The 25,457-nt window shown below is 43.7% G+C and overlaps 1 protein-coding gene across 1 annotated transcript; it reads right to left on the reverse strand.

Annotated features, from left to right (window-relative positions):
• Positions 1–937: 937 nt before the first annotated feature.
• On the reverse strand, positions 938–23,870 carry GNG4 (G protein subunit gamma 4). The gene is made up of 4 exons (XM_075924802.2): positions 23,617–23,870; positions 23,249–23,326; positions 15,479–15,584; positions 938–3,230 (listed from the first exon to the last, which is right to left on the reverse strand). Exons 2-4 carry the CDS (start codon positions 23,263–23,265, stop codon positions 3,102–3,104), a joined length of 252 nt encoding a protein of 83 aa, XP_075780917.2. The 5' UTR covers positions 23,266–23,326; positions 23,617–23,870; the 3' UTR covers positions 938–3,101.
• Positions 23,871–25,457: the final 1,587 nt, after the last annotated feature.

The following is a 25,457-nucleotide window of genomic DNA, read 5'->3' on the forward strand; positions in this document are numbered from 1 at the left end:
AGTATAATCTGATAGAGGGGAGTGAATGAGTCTGGAATGGACACAAGCAACACATCTCCAAAAAGTTACTAAAGTAACCATTTTTTCTCTGAGTGATTGCTCATGTGCATTCCAATATGTGACTTACCAGTAATACCTGTTTTATCACCTGTAATACCATTAACTCACAAACATCCCACTCTCCCTACCTTTAATATCAGCAATTCACAGACACTTACCTTCCTTCCTCCCCCTTCCCACCCCCCCCCCCGCATCCTCCTTCTGTTCTGCAATGTGATTTGTCCTTTTCATATTTGTTCATTTTTTTAAATTCTATCCTTTGGTATATATGGTTGTGACTACTTTCTTCCACTATTTGATCTGAGGAAGTGGGTCTGGCCCACGAAAGCTCATCATCTAATAAACCATCTTGTTAGTCTTTAAAGTGCTATATTGTCCTGCATTTTGCTTCAACTACCCCAGACTAACACGGCTACATTTCTATCACTGACTTACCAGTAGTTTGTGCAGAGGAGTCATCAAATCTCATCTCATGGCAGATTGCAAAACAGTTCTGCCGAAAGAAGCGTCATCCCGTGTCTGCTGTGTAATGGCATCATGTGTAGTAAAAGTATGGACCAAGAACCACGTCCCTGCTCTGCAGATAGGGACTTGCACCAAGAATGCCACCGGGGAGACCTGCACTCTAGTAGTGTGTGCAGTGAGAGGCGGGGCAGTTACCTTGGCCAAGTCATAGCAGAGCTTAATAAACAAAGTGATCCAGGAGAAGAGGTGTTGAGATGTAATGGGGAGTCACTTCACACACTCTGCGATAGCAATGAAAAGTTGTGGTGATTTACGGAACACTCAATATAAAATGCCAATGCCAGCTTCATATCTATAGACAGCAATAGCCACTCCCTATCAGTGGCATGAGATTTTGGGAAGAACACAAATAGAAAGATGCTCTGATTTATTTCCCCATTGTATTCACACATTCTAAATGCTAAACAGAACATGAACAATCTATGAAAGCGGGAGAAGGCTAGTCCATTTCTAAATGAAATTATGCAGTCAGGTGGTATGCTCTCAAGATATATTATATACATACAATACACCAGGTACAGATTACATATTTACAACCTTTTTACTGAAAGCACAGAAGAGTCTCAGTAGTTATAACATTAATTATCTTGATTTGTCTGAGTTTTGGATTGATCTTGTTAAAGAGGATGAAAGTTGTTATAAACATACTAGTGGGTTTTTTTTTTGTTAGACAACAAAAACAGACACATTTAAGACTAATTTCATCAGGGTTTCAGGTACAGATCATCATGCACAAAACAATTACTTGTTTTCATTTCAATATAAGTTTACCAATGAACAGACATCATGTTTGTAAATGCAGCTTTTTTAAACGATGCTCCAGAGTACTTGAGGTGGCTCTTTAATTTGAAGACATTAGAGGTAATTTGAAATAGAAAACAAGAATTCTATTTAAGGGGTTGCAATATTATAATGCTAGATGAGACAGTAATAATGAGCCACAAATGCAAACTTATACAAAACCTTTGAGAATACAACTGTGTGACCTACATTCCCCTCACTCTCCATTCTATTAAAACTGTACATATTGACTAAGGGCAAGTGAACATGTTACCATGGTAACAAGCGCAGCCTTAAAGTTACAACATCATTTCCTAAATAGAAAGGATTCCCTAAAAGACCTTATTAAGCAAGAAAAAACACGATTTTTTCCAAGTTTTCAGAAAACAATTTTTGCTCCACTTATAGTAAGATATCTGATATATCTGTATTTCTGTATTCAGTTTTTATTTAATTTTCCTGGGAATGTATCAGTGTTTATTATAACAACAAAACCAGGTGAAAAAATCAATGGAAAAAAAAATCTAGCCCTGAACGAAGTCTGTGACAAAACTTCTATCGATTTCAATGAGAGCAGGATTTGGCAAAAGCCTTACGTTTTCACACACTGAGAACATTCTATGCAATGAACTAGGGTGTTAAAACAACACAGAATAGCTAACCTATAGAAGTCTTATGGCACATTCAGTACTGTGACTCATCTGTGTTTACCATTCCAATGCCATGACACTTTGTTCTGGAAGGATTGTACAGATATATATTGAAAAATAAGCAATACTGCAGTGATTGTTTCAGTCTTGGTGCACAGACTATAAATATAATTAAGGTGAAAAATATACTACTCATGCTTAGTGCATATGCTCATCTTTTTCTAAATGCATCCATTTTAAACAAGTATTTATAGTTCATATATTGCTCACTGATGGCAGGTTTGAGGCTTTGCAGTCTGTTGCAATGAAGTAGCAAGTATTAATGAAGGGCCTACTTTACTTCTGTTCAAAAGCAGCATCGTAATGTGCTCCACAGCACAGCCAACTAAAAGAATGAACAAATATTTACTCAGAGCTTCTTACAAAAGCTTATACCATTACAATTTTAGAATGGGAGACAAATGGCTTTTTGTATTTCAATAAGCCTTCTTGGAGTAGAGCTAAGATAGCAAGCCCTACGTTGCGGGCTCCTTTATTTTGTTCAGTAAAGGAAATTTCAGACACACAATGTGGCTTAATTCCACTAAACACCACATTTATAAATACCATCTATCATACAGGATTGACCATTCCAGGCAGCATTACAGCAGCAACTGGCATTCTGCTTCAAGAGAGGACAGTCTGCATTTGTTAAGATTCAAATTTGTAAAGGCAAATGAAAATAAATTATTTACCTTTCTAAGAAAACAAAAGTTATAAATAGGCTCAAGAATCTGTATGACTCATTTTGTACTCAGAAAAATCTGATTGGCAAAAAATAACAACCATTTAATATAATATTTAATTCTTTCATTAAAAACAAGTCTTTACTGATAAGTGAAATTATTAAATGTATGCATTGGCAGTAAAGTGAGGATATCCTAAATCTGCATGTAAACCACTTATTTACCATAAAAATGTAGTGTGCTTCTAAAAATATTGTTAACTGTGGGTTTAATTGTTGATAACTCAGGGAAAATCTAATGCTAAAAGCATGCACCATCAGTAATAGATTTTCACAAAGGACATTTTTAATTATAAACTGACTCAGAGAATAGTACAAAAGAGTTTCTTCTCCCTGAAGGGATTTTCAGATGCAGGCACTGGTATAATAAGGGGATCTTCTCCGATATGAGCCTCACAGTATGCTAATAAATCAGCTGCAGCCTTGGATACCTAACAGGAGAAAAGAAAGTGATAACCATCATTAAGCTCTTCTGATACTGAGATAGTCCGCGTTGTTTAAACATTTCCATTATGCATAAAATATCAAGAAGTTCTCTTTATGAAGGCAGCAACAAATTAGTGTATCCACTTTTCAAGGTGGTCTGAACCTGCTCTCACTCATTGGGCCCGATCATTCTTTTACAAGCTTTTCCAACACAGGGGATAGGAAACAGTCTTGATTCATGGAATATCTTTCTAACCATTTCCTTGGGGCAAACAGAGAGTTTTTAATACCCTCTGTGAAATCACCAATTAATGTGATAAATACAGTATTAATTATAATCTGAATCTAGCAGTAAATGGGTTTAACATTTATTTGTATTTATTCTTTTATATTCATGGGATAAATCTTCCAAAATATACAGGTAACAAGTTTTACTGTATCTGTTCTTATGGAAAAGTCCCATAGAAATTAAACAGAAAATGAAAACTTTCTATAGAGATTTTTGAACTATACAACCTAAAAGAGACCTACCTTCCTGTTACACAGTTTTGTGAATGCTAACCTTTCTATGTACAGGCAGTCCCCGGGTTACGTACAAGACAGGGACTGTAGGTTTGTTCTTAAGTTGAATTTGTATGTAAGTCGGAACTGGCGTCCAGATTCAGCCACTGTTGAAACTGACCAGCGGCTGACTATAGGAAGCCGGAGGCAGAGCTGCTCTGCCCCAGGCTTCCTGGAATCAGCCGCTGATCAGTTTCAACAGCGGCTGAATCTGGACACCTGGGACAAAGCAGCTGGGGCGCTGCTGGGTTGGTCCCGCAGCGCCACTCCTCGGGGCTACTGGACCAACCCGGCAGCGCCCAAGCTGCTCTACCCCAGGCGTCGGTGAGAAAAGCCTGGTCTGCTGGGATGGGGGGGCCCCCCAGCAGACCAGGCTTTTCTTGCTGTGGAGGACGCGGGCGGTCCTGCCACCCACGTCCTCCACAGCAAGAAAAGCCTGGTCTGCTGCGGGGGGGGGGGGGATAGGGAGAGGGGGAGGGCTGCGCCACCCCCAGCAGATCAGGGAGACGTGGAGCAGCTTTTCTCGCCGCGGAGGATGCGGGCGGTGGGACCGCGGCGCGTCTGGGCAGTCCCGCTGCCCGCGTCCTCGCGGCGAGAAAAGCCCCATTCGTATGTAGGGATCCGACGTAAGTCGGATCCACGTAAGTCGGGGACTGCCTGTATTTTAGCCACTATTAGAATGTACAGGTTGCACGATGATTTCTAAACGGCTCTATTCATTTCATTCTTATGAAATTCTATACATTTTTCCATATGAAGTACCCACACACTTTGATTTAGTATTATACAAAATACATATTGATTGGTATACTGGGGTCAATTACAATATATTGATTTCCATTCCATGCAAAAATGTTCTTTAGAGTAATGATGCAAGATTTCAGCTAAATCTCAATAAGTTTCTTTACCAGGGGACTTTAAAGGAGCAAAGGATGCCCAGTGCCTTGAAGAATAAGGCCCATTCAGTATCAATTGTTAGCCCTCAGGATGCACTGTAAGTCCCACTTATTTTCTTCAGGACTTTGCCACTGATTTAAATAGGCTTTTAACCATGCTCCATGTGAACTTTCCAAACCATTTTCATATCAAGAAATAACTTATTCCATACAATTTTGTACCCACTAAAACATGATGATCTGCTAGAAAACTTAAAACCAACCATGCATTACAATGGAATCCCATTACAGACTACACTCCTAAGCTGAGGAAATAAAAATGTTAAAGTCATTGATAACTAGTTTGTAGCACGGGAACCATGCTGGAGTGGGGGTCAGGCAGAGGTCTTATAAATGAACAATGTCTCACTGGAGCAGTACAGAGCTAGGAAAAGCAGTATTACACAGGGCAGGAAAATAGTAAGTTGAGCAAATCTTAAAGGGAAAGAGGTGTGCAGAAAAGAATAATACTTTAAAAAAAGAAACAGATCAGACAACAGGAAAACAACATGGATGAGTGAAGCCAACCTTCAAAAGCAGGAAGCAAAGGAGATGGGTGGAGACCATTGTCCCCATTATTTTCAGACTCACTCAGATATCTACTAGGTGAGATATGGCAAAAGAAAAGATGATTTTTCACTTTTTTTCTGGAGTGATCAGTGGTCAGACAGCTGTGAAATTGTAACAACCAGAAAAAACTGCAGGATCTTTTCAGCAAATTCTGACAGGATTTTCATTTAAATTCACTGGATAATTTAAAGGGAGCCTTCAAGGAGCCTTCCTGAATGTAAGGAGGACAAGATTATCATTGCCCACACTCCAGAAAGGCAGGCCAGAAGATGGCACAACAAGCTCTCCCTTGCTAATGACTCTTGCAAGAACTGTGCAAAGTACAACTTTGTGTTCCCTTGAATGGTAAGCACACTACTCTGGCCAATGGGTATGGCACAGACGTAGAAGGTTATGTATGCTCCTTGTATACTGAAACAGAAGTAAGGAGAACTGAATTTGCTGCCCCAGATTACAATCTAACTGATCTCAGCTTCTCCATTCTCACTCAATCAACCTCAACTGCACTTCACAATCCTCAAGGCAGAGTTCTCCCCTTACTCACTGCGCTTATTCTGAATTCCCTTGTGTAAAACCAACCCTCAGAGCCAGATCTGCCTCCACAGACATCAAATCCATTACTTTGTAAGGCTATGTTACATGCCTCAAATAACTTCATTACTGTAAAGAGTTATTACATAGTAAATAAACCTCTAAGTCTACCTCCACAACAAGTTGAAATACATTTTAGCTAAAGATGCTTACTTCATTTTTAGTGATGCTTTTTCTGTTTAAGAAGACATATTATCAATGAAACCAATTCTCCGTTACATTTAGGGCCTGATCCTGCAGGCCCAGCATGCACACAACTCACATTGACTTCAGTGCGAGTTCTGTGCACAGAGGACTGATTTTTCTGTAAGTGGCTGCTGCCTATCATAAGCAGTTAATTTCTGAAAGGTAACAAACCTAAATATAAAACACAGAGATTTCCACTGGATGGGAAAGACAATAATTTCTACCATGACCTTTTGAGAAAAATAAAATGTAATTCTAGTGGTCAACCACACAAACTCCAATGTGACTGAATATGAAGACTTGGAATGATCACAGAAGTTCCAACTTCTAGAAATGATGATGATCACAACTGGTTATAAGTTCTTTACTTTTAGATTATGGTAATAAGTACTTTATATGGCATAAAGTCTGAGAATATAACAATACGCAGTGTCACAACAATTCAAGATTGAAAAAACCTATTACAGGATATGTCTACACTGCACCCTTACCTCAAAATAAGCTATACAATTTGCACTACGCAAACTGTGTAGCTTATTTCAAGGTAATTTCAAAATAGCTTATTTTGAAATGTCCCTTAACCCTTGTGGAACAAGATTTACAGGGATGTGGGAATATCAAGCCTGTTACATTTTGAAATATCAGGTGTGCTCAAAAGACGCGGAATAGCTATTTCAGGATATTTCCGGTATCCCAAAATAGCACTGCAGCATAGCCCCAGAATCCATCCCTTGGCTAACACCATGATAAACCCCTCACACCTAACTTACAAATCAATTTATGAACAGGAAATGGAATACTTCCAGAAACAGAGAGCTGGTGTACCTTTCAACACTTCAGATTTACTAATATCAGGCCAAATATCACAAATGAGGCATAAACTCATTACAGTATGATGCAACAGTTTTCAATTAACAGCAAGCAACAAAGCAGCATAGACCATCATCATGAGTTAAAATCTCCACCTTCTTCCCGATAGTAAGCCCAAGAACTTTAATTTATGGGAGAAACACTCCTACCTCATTTTTACACTGCATTAGAGCTGTTTATGCAGCCTTGAGACTGGAGTAGTCCCCTGACATCTGTAGAGCAACAGTGATCGACTATTATAACAATTATAACAGAGTTATTGGTCATATTCCAACAGCACTAAGTCACATCAGGATGAGCTTCTATAGTTATGGATGTATTTCTGTCAGCACCCAAGAGATGTGCTGCAACAACCTACTAATGCATACCTACAGAAATAAGGTACAACAGGGTAATATGTTGAGGTTGTTATCACATTTGAAATATAGGAAATGTTACACAAATTACATGATTTTAAACTTCAATAACAGTTGCTTATCTTAAAATATTCAAGCTGAATCTGCTGGGCAGTTTCTGTTCAATATTACATGACTAAGAACAGTGACCCTAACAAATGATTAGCATCATATCCTTCCCTATTTCCCCTATAAAACAGTGGCTTTTGTTTAATAAAAAACTCATTTACATCGGCCACGGAAGTGGCTAAAATAATCAGAATTCATTGGTCAACCTGAAGTCTAACGAAGTTAACAACACAAGTGTTTCCTTAACACCTTCCCTTTTTTACTGTTTTAAAATATGTATTTACCCAGTCTCTCATTTTACATATCAATCTTTTCTACTCCCCTTAGGATAAAAAAAGTACATAGTTGTCAAAGTTATCAAATAGTTGTGATGCAGAAACCAACTGGCAGCCTCTGGAGGACTGTGAAATTTTACCATTACATTTCAGAACAACAGAGGTGATTTAAACGGTTCAAGCTAGAATATAATCCTGTTAGCTGTACTATAATTATCAGCTTCAAATGACAGGGAAAAATGCTGCAATTACTATGTCATCTGTCTTGTCATAGATTGTGACTAATTACTATCCTTGCTATGACACCCACTCCATTTATTCCTTTGTAGCTGAAAATCAACACATCCACACACATTGCTCAGCAACCCCGCAGCTTATCTCATAACACTATTCAGAGCCAGTAAGGGATATTTTCTACTTCCTTTTTGGGGGGGGGGGGGATGAAACAAAGTAATAGCTGATACAGCATGATACTTAAATGTTTCAGCATTCCTTCTTGCTGAATTTTACTACTTAGAAAGGAGAGGAGATCGAGCAGAGCTCCAAGCCTCTATTCATGGGACGACAAGGGTGCACTCAGTTGCAGCATCACATTATTTTAATCCCACCTGATTTTGATAACCTTCCTGGTTAGCAGGAATGAGCATCTTCCATAGACACCAGCAGTTTTTCCTGTGCGATGCCTGTTCTAACTTGGAAGTGGCTTCTCCTAGGCAGGAGCCATAGCAGCATCCTGACTCCATGCAGTGGGATCAGTCCTCACCTTTGATAGTCAAACACCACCAAACTCAGTTTACTATTCTTCTACTGTAACTCATTCTTCAGGATTAGGTCAGTGATGCAAGTGGGCCAGTATGGAGCAGTATGCCATACCAGCAAGTTATTTTAGACTCCCGGCTGGCCATCCTCAGTCCCTCCACTGGCTGCCCCATCTCTGTGCACAGGGCTGGGACTTGGAGCTCTACGACTGCCAGAGGACCTCCTGGCACTCTTCTCCTTTCCCCACTGCAGCTCACTCCCCACCAGTCTTCCGCCCCCAACCCTGAACACAGACACAACAGCTCCATGCAGGGGCAAGGGGCAGGACTGGGAGTTCTGCTCCTTTCTTGGCTGGGAGGGGCAGGTAAGGAGACAAGGAGCAGAACTGCCAGAAGCTCCTCCGGGTGCCGTACCCCACCACCAGCCCTCCTCTCCCCAAATAATGTGGAATGGGAACGAGGGAGAAGAGAACAGGGGTCCTGGGCTGGGGTCAGGGCAGAGTCACATGGCCCTCCCATAGTTGCTGTGCTCCCCTCCTATACTAGTAAGAACTTTTGTTTACTTGCACCACTACTAATGATAAGCCATCAAGAGCAGCATTCCCTCAGACATTGGTACATGTATCAGTATTAATGTTTCCAGATGTTGTGACTGGTAGGAGTCTTGTCTCTCCCTCTCTTCAGTTAGCTTCCCTTTTGGACTCCAGTGCACTAGCATTGTTTGCTTCTCTGATGGGCCATAATGCTTGCTTTCTAGCCAGTTGTGAACAATTTAAGTTGTAACGGAGCGTGGGCACTTCCAAATTCAACTTGTAGGACCGCAAAATGCTGATATGAGCAGGCTCACATCACCGCTGTTGGTTACAGCATGTGAGGCAACCATAGCAAGGTGGTGTGTAATGCAGCCCTGTTCGTTTCCTTATGTGTATGAAGGTGGTCTAGAAAGTGTATTTTAAGAAAAACATTTTCCTTCCTTTTCTTCTTCTCACTAGAAATTCAGGTCTTGTCTACTTTGGAAGATTGATCTGATAGTGATGGAATTTTTTTTTTAACTATTTAAAAACACTTGGGCTTACCAGAAGCGAACAAGAGAAGGTTTGTTGGGGGCAGACCTCCTATATAAGGGGTTGCTCAGCAGATCACGGCAGTCTCGTCTCTCTTCCCCCAGAGAGGAAAGGGAGAAGAAATGGACCTTAGGCTATGTCTACACTGGAAAGGTTTGGCAACAAAAGTGCTGTCGACATGCAAAAGTCAGCACAAATGAAAACTGGTGAATTTTTCTGCCTTGCATTGTCAACATTTCATGGCCACGTTGCTAGCTCCCCTGTCAACAGAGCATAGCAACGTGGATAAGCATCCCACAGTGTAGTGCTGTGGGAAGGCAGAGCTGATCCCTGCGCTTCTTGGGGTTCTCTCTGAGTTCTCCCATAGCCTCCTCAGCTGATGGGAGCAGTATCACGAGTAACTCTGTGAGCTCTCTGTGCTAAGGAATGTCAAAGCAGCACAGCCGTCTCTCCAGCCTTCCCTTAGTAGCAATGGTCTGCCTGCTGCTGTGTTTCTAGCAAGGCAAAACAGGAGCATTCCAACTATTTGCTCTTTTGGTTAGTTCCCCAAACAGAGCAGAGCACTCAGCTGTCATACTTCCAGAGCTTTGAAAGTGGAGGAGTGCATGTCTGCAGGGCAGCAGAGATTACAAAAATGAGCACCGCCATCAGGGTAGGCATTATGGGATGCAGAAGCCAGTTCGTTCGACAAAACATTGTTCACACTGGCTCTTTGTCAACAATAAAGGGAGGGGAAAAGACAAAAGTCTATGGCAGGGTGGAAGTTTTGTGTCACCAAACTGGGTGCCCCCTCTCCTCCAACAAAAGCTTGTCATTGTTTTGTCAACAAAGGGCAGTTTTTGGTGACAAAACATGCCACTGTAGACAAGGCCTTAGAAAACTGGGTCTAAAACAGAGCAGGCTGGGCAGGGTCAGCAGAGGCTGGAAAAGCTCTAGTATGACAGCTGCTAAACTGGCCCTGACACTTATGAAGACAGCTGCGAGATAGCCACCTAAGAGGTGTGAAAGGTACATCAAAGGTGGTTCAGCAGCCAGGATTCCAGATAGCATTGCAACCTACAGGGCAGCCTCAGAATGATGCAATAATTTAGCTCTCCATACATGTCCAAATTATGCTGGGCCACTTTGTCCCTAGAAAAACCCAGAACTTGGAGAGAATAAAGAGCCATGTTAGATCCTCTCCCCCATGAGATCTGAGTTATGTGCAATGCCATTTATCTTTCTTGAGCTAATCTACGAATATGTATTCATATGGAGACAGCTGATATGCTTTATCAGTGCATTCAAGTTCTTCCTGTAGAATCAAATGGATTCCTTCTCAAATAAGGTAGTTAAAATGATGTACCAAAATTTCCTTGACAGTCACTTGGTTTCTACTGTATTTTTTCCACGGTTAAAAAAACCCCAACCCTTCAAATTGGGAACGGGAAAAAGCTAGAGATCCCCGTGTATAGTGAGGATGCAAAAGTGTAAATGGTTAACTGATGAGCCTGGGCTCATACAACTGAATACCTGCCCCTGAAAAATCAGGCCCTTCTAAAGTGACTCAGAAATTCTGCGTGCCCAGCAGGATACCTTTTTAATATGCTGGCCTAATGAAAGACATGAGGAGAGATGAAAAGTAGTAAATCTGTACTTTTCAGCTAAAAATATGAAAACAATTCCCTAACCAATTCCCTAATCTCTTCATCCACATACTTGATACATTTGAAGGTGTAATATTTTACCCATAGACATTTGAGATGTAAATGGTTAACCGGTAGGGGCTGGAGCAGTTCCCTGCCTGCCCTGGGCTGGGGGCCTGCTCCAGCCCCACGGGTCCCACTGGGCCTGGCCTGGCCCAGCCCCGCTACCCCCCCATTGCAGGTTATGGGCTGACTCCCCAGGAGTGGGGCCAGCAAAGGTTGCTGGCCCTGCTCCTGAAGAGGAGGCTACAGACCCCCAAGCCTCCCCAGGAGCAGGGCTGGCAGCCCTTGCAGGCCCGCAACTTCACTGCCGCAACAAAGCCTCCTCCCTGCAGGTCCAGCTACCAGGGAGGCTTCGCTGAGGGCTCTGCAGTATAAAACTTAAATAAGCTTTATACTGCAGAGCCTGCAGCACGTGCAACTGCTGTGATTCTTAGCGGTTACACAGTTACCTTTGTACACAAAGGTTTACATCCCTAATAGAAGTATGTCCTCAAATATCATATACCGGCAAACCTGGAAAAGCCAAAATGAAATATTGTGTAGCACCCCCTCTCCACCTGGTTACCTTCTTTTAAAGCCAATCTCCTTTCAGTTTTGGATGGATAGGTCTGGGTTCTTCTGGATCCCGCCACCCACTCAATTTTATTCTTTCTGATTGATGTACTTGGCGGTGCCTCCACCCCCCTCACTCCTTCCTAGCAGGGTCACCAGGGCAGCTTGGGAGGAAAATTCTAGCCCAGGATAATCCCCACGTATTTGCCAGATAGTTGGAGACTCCCAGAAAATAGCACAAACACATACACTATAATAAACACAATTATATTAAACAGGAGACAATTATAACAGAACAGGGTAAAACACTATTTTTAGGGTCACCAGTGCCCAGCAACTGTGAGGTTAGTGTCCCGTTGGTACGCGTACTTTGTTGGGGCCCTTGATGACTGCTGACCACAAAATCCTTCTCTGCAGTGGTTTAGCAGTGGAGCTGACTAGGTCCAGTACAGCCCAAAGGACCCACAAATGGGAGAAGGCAGTAAATCCCTCCACTGGTTTAATATGCTGCAGGTAATAAAATCCCCAAACAAATTCCCTGGCTTACTAACTAAAAATTGGTGCACTCACACACTCTATGAATGAGCCTCAGGTTGAGAGATGACTCAGTCTCTGCAAAGGGCTGCTCTCTTCTCACAAGGGTCCTCTTCAAGCAGGAACCAGGCTGCTCGGTCCCAGAATTTCCCCTCACCGCGAAGGGGTGCAGGGCTCAAGATGCAGACCACACAACTGCACCAAAATTCAAAACTATAGCCTCCCAGCCCAGCATTCAGACCCACGCAGCAGGCAGCAGCCCTGAACTTGCTGCTAGAGCCGAGCTGACCATGCGGTGACTGGTCTCACCCAGGGAGCTGGGGAGCCAACTCAGCCTGGCTGGGGAAGCCCCCCAGCAAACTCCACAACTGGGAATCAACAGTGGAGACATAAACCCAGCTGAGGGATTCTGCCTTCAGGTCCCTAGAGGCTAGTTCTCAGGGGGAACCCCGCATGCAGGCCTGGGGCTTACTAGCTCCCACACAGCCAGTCCTCCCCTTTCCCTGGCTGGCTCCAGACTGTGGCCAGACAGCCCGCCTCCATCACATCCATCTTATTTGCCTCTCTGAAGCATACAGGACAGAGAAGGAGCAATAAAATCAGCATAGTCTATGCTGGCTCATCTGATCCTGAGAAGCTGAAACATAGATATGAGGAGAGATCAGGATATGCGAGAACTGCCACCGGCTGGCACCTATGTTGATTCGAACACACACACAGTCCCTGGAAGAGGAATTTCCCACTGAGAAAAGAATCCCCAGTAATTCCAATTTAGTTCTCTCTCTTACAAGTGTAAATTAAGTTCACAACTCCCTTGTAAGAACTGGTCTCACAGCAGACAGACCAGCAACAATTGGCATTACAGATAAGAAAGAGAAAATACGTGACCCCATGGGTATATAAGATGGGCCCAGCACACACTCACTTTGAGTGTCATTCTACCCTCTACCTGCTGGTCGGGTTAGGTGTTTGACCTCCCGAGGTTCTATGGGGACGCCCACCTCGTATTTTCATCTTTCCTAGGAATTGAGGGACCGGCCCTGGCCTGACATGCTGGACTCGAGAGGCACAGAAGGGGGTAAAAATTGTACCTGGATGTGGTCCTCTGTCTTAAGTGTACACATAGAAAGAGTAAGCTGTTACTTGGTACCATTATTTCTATTTTTCTATCTTTATCTTCTTTGTAACCATTTTTAAAATCTATATTTTGCTAGCAGTATCTATATTTTGCTAGTAGTTAAGAAATAGAGCAATAGCCATTGTAACCATATGATTTATAAGCTTCTTTAATAAACCTGTAACTGTTTAAGTTTTAACCTAACTCCTTCAGTTGCTGTAACAGAACCAAGCACAATTTAAAAGAACTTCAGCCGGTCTTAAGGGACAGATATAGGGAGCCCTGACCCTCAACAATGGTCTCTCCTTCCCCCTGGGAGGGGCATCTCACTTCTCATGGATTGCCAGGCAGACTCTGGCCCTGGTAGGGAGGGGAAGCCAAGGCAAACTCAGAGTGCCTCTCCCTGAGTTGCCAGCAGACAAGGCCCCGGGAATCCAAGTAATCTCCTTGGGAGTTACACTTGGATCATTCAACCTAATTCTCCAGCACAATGACAACGCTGCTGAACAAAACAAAGGTGAAATGGATTGTGTATTTTGTGTTTCATCGATGTTCTGTGGTAACACAGCAAGACAAAAAACAGTGATTTACAGGAGCAATGCAAATTCTAAGGGCCAAATTTTTCTAAAGGACAGCCTCCTTTAGTACTGATGCAATCTGCACCCACAGAAACTGCTTTCACCTCCACCCAAATGCTGGTGAGCTTTGTCCTGCCATCAAGGAAAAAAAGGGCTTGGGGCTCCTTTAAGGTTCTCCCCTCTGATTACAAGGTGATGCAAGGAGGACAGCTACTGGAGTCAAAGGCACAGAGATGAGGCTGGCTCTGGTGGGACACCAACCATCTTACATGCTGTAGGAGGGAGAGTATTTATAGAATAGATGGTTCTTTCCAGACAGTATCTCTCTGATCATGGACCAGCAGCACGTACCCTCCCCACCCACAGGATCAGAATAGGTCTGATTTTATGATCAGCTATGGACACTGCACTAGATCCCTTTTTCTTTTTGGACTGAGAAGTAATTTTATATTCACTGGCAGATTGGCTGGGCCTGGATGATTTTTTTTTTTTTTGGTCTTCCTTACAGCAGGTCAGATCACCAGTGAGATATTAGTAAGGTTAGGTCAAGTTCTTGCAACTTAATGGGTATCCAGCAGGGATGTAAAATTCCAGTTAATCAGTTAACCTGTTAAGCGTTCGGTTAATGGACTAAGTAGGACCTGAGATGGGGACCACTCCATCAGGAGCAGTCCCCAGCTCTGCACTGGGCTTGGCTATGGGTTCTCAGCCCCCACCAGAGCAGCTCCCACCCTCCACAGACATAGGCTGCTCCAGACGAGAGTAGCCCCCGCCCTCGGTGGGCCCCCTGCAGGACTGGAGCAGCCCCTTGCCCATGGCAGGTGGGGAGATGTCAAGCCTCCACTGACTAGCCGGTTAACCTTTCACATCCCTAGTATCCAGTATAGGTCTTCATTCCATAAGAGGTCCAGTTCCCTGATAAAACTGGAGTTGTGATTCTGGGAAAAGGAGGTTAGCATTCCTAACATCTAATACAGCAGTGAGATGAACCCCCCTTCCCCATACCTCCTTTCATCCTTATAAAAGGGGAGGGTGATGGGGTCCCAGCAACAGCAGCCCTTCCAAATAGCTAGGATTGATAAAGAATGACAATCTACACTATATGATTTATTGATTATTTCCCAGATTAATTAATAAAACTGTGGACTAATTAACCCACATCCCTTGAATCTTTTCTTTCTTCGCCCCAGGTTAGGGCTTCAAACCATCTGATTGTGGATACAGAACAGGTAGCTAGAGATGCAAGGACTTCTATTTTACCTGTTATTTACTGATGTAAATGGCCCCTACTTAAAAAAAAAAAAAAAGTAGGGTGGACAGTCCTTTGAGAAGTAGCCCACTTAAAGTCAGAAAGAAGCAATTATAAATCATTTTTATGTTATCATTCTTTGAACATTATTTCATAGAACATATTGCAAAGTAGTCAGTGATGGATTTTCTGAAGTATTAAATGCAAACATCACTAAACAAAAGTAAAGGACTATTTCAGAACAACATTGATTTAATTTACCTTTATCCTGTCCATGTATGCTTCCATTTTTAACTGCTCCACAGCTTTCCTTGCTTGAGATATATTGGTTGTGTTATTAGAAATTACTTCCTTCATTCTGTTTTCCCTAGAACAGTCAAAGTTAAAGCATTTGAAAAGTTGCTTTTCTAAACCAATTCATTCAGGCTTGGTTGAACATATATAATGCAACATAGTGATCAGACTACACTTCACTCTCCCTAGATTAACAAAAAACAGGTAAAGTTACCATTGTTAGACTAATAATTACAAATGTTAACCACAGAAGGTGAGGAAAAAAAGCAGTTGTTCAACAATCCATCTCTACTCAATTCCCCTGTACCGCATCTACCAAAAAGCAAAGGGGGAGGGGCAATAGCTTTGTAATTGTTTGCATTGCATGAACTGCAAAGGGATATAAAGATTACACAAATACTATTTCCCTTTTCTCCATAACCTCTCTGCAGGATTGTGAATCTGTGCAATAGGATGAAATTCAAGCATCATAAGAAGTCATTTGGAATGACTGGAACTCTAATTTGAACTAAAAGTGAATGGGAAGTGTGCAAAAGCAGCGCACCCATTCTGATTAGAGACAAATAGTGAATGTGCACCATAAAGTCAGGCGGGGGTGCTTAGCATTATCAATACTAGTAAACACCAGTATCTGGGAAACACTATTAAACTGTATCAGCTGCATCTAAAGAAGTCAAGAGGCCTTTTAAAAAGACTACATTGCAATCATATTGTGTTTTAACATGTGTTAGCTGGGTGAAATGAACATCAGGCTCCCCTCTCAGGTTCACCTCAACCAGCTAACATGTTAAAATACAACTTGCCATATCTTTGCCATTTACTATCTTAAACGAGTTAGTAAAATGTGGGAGGCAGCAGTGCGGAGTGGGGGAGAGGCGGCTCTGAGGGTGCTGGTATGTGCAGCTCTAAAGCTGGGTCCCCATGCACAGGGGTTCCCGCCTCTGATATAAATATACCGGAGGGAGAGGGCTGCATGTAACCGTTAGGATTAACTGATGAGTCCAGGCTCATTGGTAATAATGTAAATGGGTACACGTTCACATCCCCAGAATAAACATATAGGAACTCTCCTACTCTGTTTATTGCACTATGCTGTTTCGGGATATTCAGTGGCTAAGGCTAAAAGCTGTAATTAACAAACACACAAACAAAAACAAATACCCTTCAACAGGACAAATTGTTCCATAATTGCCATTGGGAAAATTTCTTCCAAACCCATATGTGTTAGAGGTTGGTCTATGCATAGAAGTTTGTATTCTTCCCAACCCTCAGCCATCTTTTAAAACCCAAATGTTCTTGCTGTTAATGTGCCCAATCTTTTTGAACTCTGCTAAAAATTAAACATGGTTTTCACCAAGTAACTTCATAGTACAGTTATCCTCATTTCCATGAGGAAAGTTACCTGGCCAAATACACCTCTGATCCCTCATGGTCTCTTCAAGTGTGGTCCCTTTTCAGGTTTCAAGCCTCTAGCTGTCACCTGCTCAAGGTAAAATTACACAATTCTTCCACACTCAGACTGAACTTTGGACTGCATCACCTGGCACCAACCACAATTACCTCACCATATTTGACAAGCTCAGACTCTGCAGTTCTGCACCCTCAGAAAACAATGATTGGTAATAAACAGCCTCCTTAAAGCAAAGCACTATTTATTTTAGGGATGTGAAAGTGTACCGATGAGCCGCGGCTCATTGGGTAACATTCACGGTGACATGCAGCCCTCCCTCCTCCCACACATTGCTGCCTCGCCTCTGTGCCAAAGGCAGCAGCGCAAGGAGGGAGGCAGGCGGGAGCTGGTACATGTGGGGAGACCGCTCTTAAGTTGGCTCCCTTTGCTTACCAGTTCCCAAGGAGCTGCCTGCCACCACACTGCTGCCTCTGTGTCAGAGGCAACAGTGGGGGGGGAGGGCGGGAGGGAGGCGAGGAGAGAGGAGGGAAGGGGGCAAGAGGCAGGAGCCACCACCCTGCTCTGGCATGTAAGCACTGAAATGTAATCAGGAAGAAAGCATGCTAGAGAATACAGACTTTAAAACAATAAATCATCTTCATTTGCAGTTACATAGATAGTATTGTGAAGCTGAGGGTTGGGCTGGAGCTCAGGATCTGACACAGGGGCGAAGGGGAGAGGGAGAGTGGGTTTCAGAGACTGAGTTTCTGCTTGAGCAGCAACTTCCAAGAGCTGGCTACATTAGGGATGTGAAAGTGTTAATGTGTACATGGTTAACTGATGAACCTGGACTCATTCGTTAACCTTCAAGCAGCCCCCCCCCCCCGGCTCCCTGTGTGATTTGCTCCTCACCCCTCTTACGGGGCCGCTTAAAAGCTGGCTCTCTGTGCACACCAGCTCTCAGGAGCCGCTCCCCCTCATGCATGTAAACACTTTTACCTAAATCAGTGGTTCCCAATCTTTTTGATCGTACAGACCCCTTTTCAATCTATTAATATTTTACAATTTATTATCTATTCATACAGACACCCCCAAACAATATAGTTCTGCTTGCAGCCTGCACGTCTCTCAGCCCGTGCTCAAGAAGCAGTGTGAGCTGAGGGACTTGCTGGTTGCTGGTCTGTCCTTCCTGTGGCTCAGGAAGCCACGCAGGCTGAAGGGAGTGCTGGCTGCGAGAGGCTCCATACATTTATTTTCATTGCTATTTTAAATTTCCCACGGACTCACTATAGTACCATCACAGACCAGCAGGGGTCTGCAGACCACAGGTTGGGAACCACTGACTTAAACAAATTTTAACATCTCTAGTCTACATAGCTATTTTGAAAGAGGTAGCATGAGTTCCACTAGCCCAACTCTGTTTACCTGGGGTGGGAGGTTCACTCAAAAGTACTTACTGTACTCATACCATTATTACTTATAATCATTCTTAGACTACATAGTAGCTTCATGTCCACCATATCATGCTTATGTCGTCTCCCATGCCCTGATGGAAATAATCTTATGATAGCTCTCTATATCTCTGTTAGTGTGGTCAGCTGGCATTTTTTTATATGAACAGCACTAACCCACATGGCCTTTTTCAGTCAAGAGAATGTTTTATTGGTTAGCATATCACATCAAGCACCTGTTCCCCAATATCTTCCTTTTCACATGCTGGAGGTGGCTTCTGGGAGTTCCAGGACAACACTGAAGGGGATTTAGGACTTATATTTCTACCTCATGCGAAGTTTACTCCCTTTCTGGATGCCGCTAACTCATCCTTGCCAAAGATGACTAATTTCTGGGCTTCATAAACATGCTTCTGAGGAGCACTGTCTTCTTTTAAGGGATCAAATTGTACCAAACAGTGATTCAAAGACTAAATTCTGCTCTGATGTAAGTATGAGTTGCACAAATATTTGAGGGTAGAATTTGGGAGCACCATGCACATTGACAGAGTCCTATAACTACTTACCATTAAGTAAATTTATGTCATGCTGTCTCTATAATTTAACATGCAAGGAATATTAGTTTGCCAGCTTTTCATCGCAAGGTCTTTGTTATTTTAAATATGCAGCACCGCTGGTTTTTAGATAAGCTATATTAAAAATGAATATTTGAAGCCATTGTACAATATTTTCCTCTGCTTCCAAACAATCTTAAACCAAGTGTGCTACAGAATGAGATCTAAAAAGCCATATATTTCCTTATGTCTTCTTGTGGCAACTGAGGTTGAGCTGGAGTTAGTATAGATCATACTGGACAGTCTTAAGAGCTTGTGAGCCATGACATTCCTTCAGAGGCACACAACTTCATAAACATCTTCAACATTTGCCAATCTGCATCTGTGGTGTCCTTAGCTTAATACATTTTTAGTTGTATGTTTTCCAGGAGACAGTAGATTTCTCCTCTCAAACCAGTTCTGTAATTTATTGGGCCAAGCAGGGGACTAGGACTAAACCCAGTTATGCTACCTTTTCTCCCCCCTCCCCCTCCCCGACACCTAATTCTGCTGACTTCCATGGGACTGGTGAATGGCCATGAGTTAAGGTTATTCACATGGGTAATGGCTTGCCACTCAGACCCAACTTGGCAAGGAGGTCCCTATTTCATTCTTCACTTGCAACTGCATTAGGAGCACAAACAGCCAAACCTACAGTTTTGCAGTTGTTTGATAAAGGATAAACATATTGAAGGACTTACAGAATCAAGAGTTAGGAAGTCTGCTGTTGTGGGCATATTATATACATCAGAAGCTTGTCAAAGATATTTGAACCCTTGGCTCATCACACTAGGGACTATAATAATCACTATCTATGCTAGCACACCGCAGCTGCACCATGCATCCTTCTCTGTCCCCCTTTGCACAGATTTTGGAGATTACCGCCGTGTAAAACGGTTCTTACTCTCACCCCACTTAATTGAAACTGCTCTGGTACATAGGACAAGACAGAATCCTTCAACTGTCTCTCCCTTTCCATGATTACATGTATAAGAAACAGATAAAAAAAATCCAACCTTCAAGCTGCCTAGAACTAAATGCCCCGCTTGCTAATGCATGGCTAACTATCATCACTAGGATCACTGTTAACAGCCACAGCAGAGGTAAATGATATGCATGGCAGGACCACACTAGCAGCACTAAGAGAGAGTGCCATTTTCATACTATGTAACAACTTCCAAAACCATCACTACAGTGGGGCAGGAGAATGCAAACAGGAATGTTTTTCAGATTCATGGCTGTAGTCATTGATCCTAGATATGGCAAGATGATGGCAAAGAGAAATTACTTTCCATGCTTTCCACTGAGGCTCTTGGAGAGGTTTTGTCCCTATGGGTGCTCCACTTGTGACATTTCAAGGAAGTGGCATAGCGAGGAACCCGGTGCAAGCATCTCTTGCTACATTTCAAAAGCAGAGGCACAGCTTCTGGGATCGGGCGTGAGTGGGGGCTGCTTAAGTCTCCGCTCACCCTGGGTTCCCTTCTGTGCCTCTGCCTTTGAAATGTAGAGGCAGAGGCAGAGCAGTTGGGACCCTCAGTCTTCTTCTGCTCCCAAACTCCCTCTTGTACCTCCCACCCCACATCCTCTCCTGCTGCCAAACTCCCTTCCAGACCCTGCCCTCCTTACCCTGTGCTACACCCCGCCCTCCCATCAAGATCCTGCCACCCTATCCCACTCAATGGCAGTCCTGTCCCGCACACTGAGCACCTCATTTTTGTTCTCACCCCAGAGCCTAAGGGGGTCCACAAAATCCACTAACTCTGGAACCCCAGAAAAGTAAATCTGGCCTATGGGAAGCCCTGAACCTTAGTCCTCCTTGTCCCTTCCCTTCACCCCGTGGGGCTGCAGTGCCAGAGTGAGGCGTCTCAGTTGGGGGCCACATCAGTGAGGATTGGGGGTTTTTGGAGGAGTTTTTTTTGCTTCTCACTTGTGTGGCCCCAGGCTGATTTTCTGTGGATCAGTGGCCCCGACCCAAAAAAAGATTCCCTCACTTGCCATAAATAAAGAAAACATTGAAACCTTTTGTGTTGGACATAACGTTTTACTTTATTTAAAATTAAGTTTGGTCAACTAACATGAGAAACTTAAAACCCTTAATCTGTTTAATAATGTAAATTAAACCATTTTCCCCAGCTGCAGCCCTAGCAAAATGGCTCGGGTGTAATGATGTAATTATTGGTGAGTTTCCATTAGCAACAGGAAGGTTTGGAGAGGGCGGGACCTCAAGAACGGGGTGCAGGCTCGGAGAAGGGATGGGGTAGATCCTGGCTTGCCATGATATTTAAAATGTGATATTGGGTGTAAAAAGGTTGGAGACTGATATAAAGTATACAAGTGGGTATACCTTTGCCAGTGTAACTCAGTGTTAAGCTTGTTTTATTTTGTTAGGTGCGTGAAAGCTTTCTAGCCCGGGTGATCCATAAATAATATTTATTAAAATTCAACAGCAATGTTTTCTTCTTAAGCAACTGCTACATCAAGTAATACAACTAGCAGACTCCAGGATTTCATGTTTCTCATAATCTCTTATCAAATTCCACCATCTCAGTACTCAGAATACAAGATCTAAAATATGACTGAATTATTTTGCCCTTTCACAAGTACAAATTGTTATAGAATTCACTTAGAAATTCATTCTCATCTTTTTCCATTAACACAATTAAAAATGCAAATACATGATTATTTCATTTCATGCCTCCTCCTTATTGTTTATGACTTTCATTTCTCCAGTTTCTGTTCCATATAAATTCTTTTTTCATATTCACATTTCAGCTATTTTCATCTCCTACTAATTGTATTAGGCTTCCAATTTGTGCGAGTAACATCTGTTCTTTTTCGCTATAATCATCAAAGTTGGGGGTTTTTTTTGTAATTTTTCTTACAGCTTTTTAAAAGTTTTAGTTCCTCAGCATTTTTATTTCATTCCTAACCCTATTTTATCCTCACACATTTCCTACAAGAGAAAAAGATGCTGAATTGGTTTTCTATCCTCTTCCCATTTTTGCTGGGGAAAATGTAACACTAACATTTATCATTAATTTTATAAAACAGACTTATAAAAAGCTTTGATAGATTTTTGAAAAATGTATGTAATACATAAAAGTACAACCCAACCCAAACAGAGGTAACAATAAATCTGCAAAAAAGATGCTATTATCACTAAGGGATGTTATGAGGCTCATTGAATTAGTGTATGTACAACTCTTCGAGATCATCCATTATAAAGTGTTATTTAAAGGCCTAATTCCTCAGACACATAAGTTTTAATCACATCAGTTCTGCAACTGACTAAACATGACTGTTTATGTGAGGGAAAGATCTGTTTAAATTTTTTCTAGACTGGATTCTAAGTCACAATAGCCCAAATTATCATTTTTCCTCCTTCGTTTCTCCGCTTGCTAGAAGTCACCCTCCTAGAAAACTCTGGGATTTGTGCTGGGTATGTCAAGGAGATGGGTTGAAAATTATACAGGCCAAGGAGGGGACACAAAGGAAGCACTGGGAAATCCAGGGGGATCTGGAGAATCCAGGAACAAGCTGCAGTCCAAAACTCTTCTAGCTTTTCCACAGGATCTTAGCAAGTACTGTGGCCAGCATGCGCATACATGCCTGAGGCACGCTACAGGGCCAACAGAAGCACATTGCTAGGCATCCAGACCTAGCACATGGGCATAGGTCCTCTGTGCAGACATCTCCTAGAAGCTCAGTTATGGGCCACACAAGATGACAACTTCTTATCCTCTCTTTTTCCATTAAAATTAAACAGAAAAAAATAGCTACATATTCAAATTTCCCTTTTGTAAAGGGAAGAGATTAGGTTATTTCAGACTAATTCGTTTTTTAACTACATTTTCATTAGCTTGCAATGAGTTGAAACTCACAAAAGACCATTAGAGGCCCAGAATGCTTCTCAGAAAAGGACCATTTTCCATTGTCAAGGCATTATCTCAATCTGTCTGTGAAACGCAACACAGTTTGCAGCACCTTGCCCTTAAACAACCACCAGCACAGCAGTTGTACAGGGGTAATATTTCCTCCACAGACATAAGCTTCTCCTGAAGCCCAGCAGAAAGGCATTTTTGTTTTGCATCTCCGCTGGACCAAGTTGCAAAAGGGGTACTACTAGCGCACCTAACTAAAGGAGCCAACAGTTGAAAGGACGGGGCCTCCTACGCCTGCGTGGATTGCTGGCCGAAACAACAGGACGGCCCACAAATACAAGTTATCTAGTCAATGCAATTCACGGGACCCTCCCACAAGCTCCGAAAAGGACGCGAGCACTGGACTCCAGGCTGGCACTGACCTGTTCACAGGCGACATCTAGGGCGCGAGGTAAAGCCCCGAGGGTGGTGACGAGTCACTTGGCGGTGCCTCACGTCCACTAACAGACAGAGAGAGATTCCGGATCAGCCTCGCGCCTCACATTACGCCCCCATGAGGGTCCCCGGCGGCCCAGCCTCGGCTCGCAGGCAGAGCGGCGGGAGACGCAGCCGAACACGGCTCCGCGTTTGGTGGCGCCCGGGCGCCGCTTGCCCGTTCGCCCCCCCCCCCCCGGCAACCGAACCCCGCCGCCGCCGCGCGCGGTCGGGGTGTCAGCCCAGCCCTGAGACACGCGCCGGGCCCCCGCCTCGCGCCCCCCCCCCTGCTCGCGAGCCAGCGGCCGCCGCTCACCTGCCGGCGCCTCGGAGACTGCAGCGCGCGCGGCTCACGCCCTGGCCCGGCGCCTCGCGGCGGTGGCGGCCGGGCGCAGGGAGTGGCACATGGTGGAGCTGGCTCCGCGCGCCGGCCCAGGCCACCCGCGCGCCCGCTTCGGCTGCTCCGGGTGGGGGAGGGACGCGCGCGCGCGCCTCCTGCCTTCAGGTGCCTGGGAGCTGGCGCGGCGCGCGAGTCCAATCCCACATTTCCAGCTGCTCGGCGTCCGGCGCGTGCGGCCCACGCGCTTCCTGGGAAAGTCCATGGGGAGAGGAGAGGAGGGGGGAGGGGTTCGAGATGAGAGAAATAAACCAAGGTGAAGCACGGGGGGAGCGCGCGCCTGCTGGCGTAGCCCCCTCCCACCCTTCCCAGACAGGGACGTGTTAGCTGCCCCCTGCTCCACGCTTCCCTTTCCAGCGGGGTGCTTGTGCCCAGGCAGGCCCTCATTTACCGCAGGGCTTAACGCACAGATCACAGTGCAAGGGACTTTCCACGCCCGCCTGAGTTAACCCGGCTGTAGAGTCCCGGCCCAATGTAAAGAGACTGTGCCTAGACCACAGACCCAGGAACACCAGCTCCTGGCCTTTAGGACTCCGGGCCCCGTCCACAGAGATGCAGCACTACTCAGATTTGGGCTGAAGTGGGGAGCTAGATCCAACCCTTCAGATTGAAGGTGGGTGCTGCATCTCAGGTGGACAGAAGGATGCTCGATTTAAAACTTCCTGCTGCCCCGCACATTTTAGCCTTAGGCAAAGTCTTAGCTTGTCTCTGCGTTAGTCTCTCTCAGTCCTGCACCCTCTGGTCCACTGGTAGGCTCTCCACCAATGCTATATGCAGAGCACCACAAGCACACACCAAACCACAAAGGACTCTAGGAAAGACAAAGCTGCTTTAAAAGCTGTGACAAAAGGAGAGGGCTCAAGCCAAAGACAGACAAGCTTATAAGACTAAGCAAGCCATAAACTGCCCCAGAAGGGATAGTGGTTAATAGGACACAAGGCTTACTAAAAGAACAGACGCCCCAAGAAGCCCCTGTTATTGTCAGATAGACAGACCTAAACTTATAGGTATAAGGTACAGGTTGAACCTCTCTACCTGGCACCCTTAGGATCTGACGGGTGCCAAATGAGAGAACATGCTGAAGCTTAAGAGGACACTATTGTCTGTAGCACTACCACCACTTCCACTGCTTACTGGGCTCCTGCTATTTAGTGGTTAAAAAAGAGCTAAATAACAGTACACAACAGAGAGAACCTGGACTGGTGGCTATAAAACTTTGAGACTGTAGGAAACTGTGGGAAAGTAATACAAAAGGAGAAATTTCACTACACTAATGGTACACACAAAAATGTTGTGGTCATTTGGAGCAGCAAGTATAATCTTAACAACATGCTTCTTAGAAATCTTGGGTCAAGGGAATCCAGGAACCATAAGGCTGTATTTTCAGAAAACCAACCAATGTGACTATACATTTTCCTTAGGGTTCTTAGTAATTCTTAGTTTTACATATATGCTGCAACATTTTTCAGTTCCCATATTAAATGCACCAGTTTGATTTCAGTTTTTACAATTTTTTGAAGTTATTTACAGTTCTCTCCAGACCTCATCAGGGTGGCTTCACCCTCACTCAGTGAATTCATCATTAACTCAAATATGATAGCACCTTCCTCAGTAGCTTTTGTGATGTAAACTCTCATGCCCTTGTGATTAGATTGTGATTACAACACAGCACAGTTATTTAAGAGCAAAAACAGCCACTGGTCACTTGCCTTGATTTGAACCACTGGATTCTGAAACACCATCTCAAGCCCACAACCTGC

Source organism: Pelodiscus sinensis, chromosome 3 (genome assembly GCF_052426305.1).
Source record: "Pelodiscus sinensis isolate ZL-2025 chromosome 3, ASM5242630v1, whole genome shotgun sequence".
Lineage (NCBI taxonomy): Eukaryota > Metazoa > Chordata > Testudines > Trionychidae > Pelodiscus > Pelodiscus sinensis.

What these genes read in the sequence shown, in the direction of transcription:
- GNG4 (XM_075924802.2), bottom strand. An exon ending in CATACATGGACAGGATAAAG is followed by an intron (nt 3,231 to 15,478) that starts GTAAATTAAATC and finishes TTCTCCTGTTAG; the next exon opens with GTATCCAAGGCTGCAGCTGA.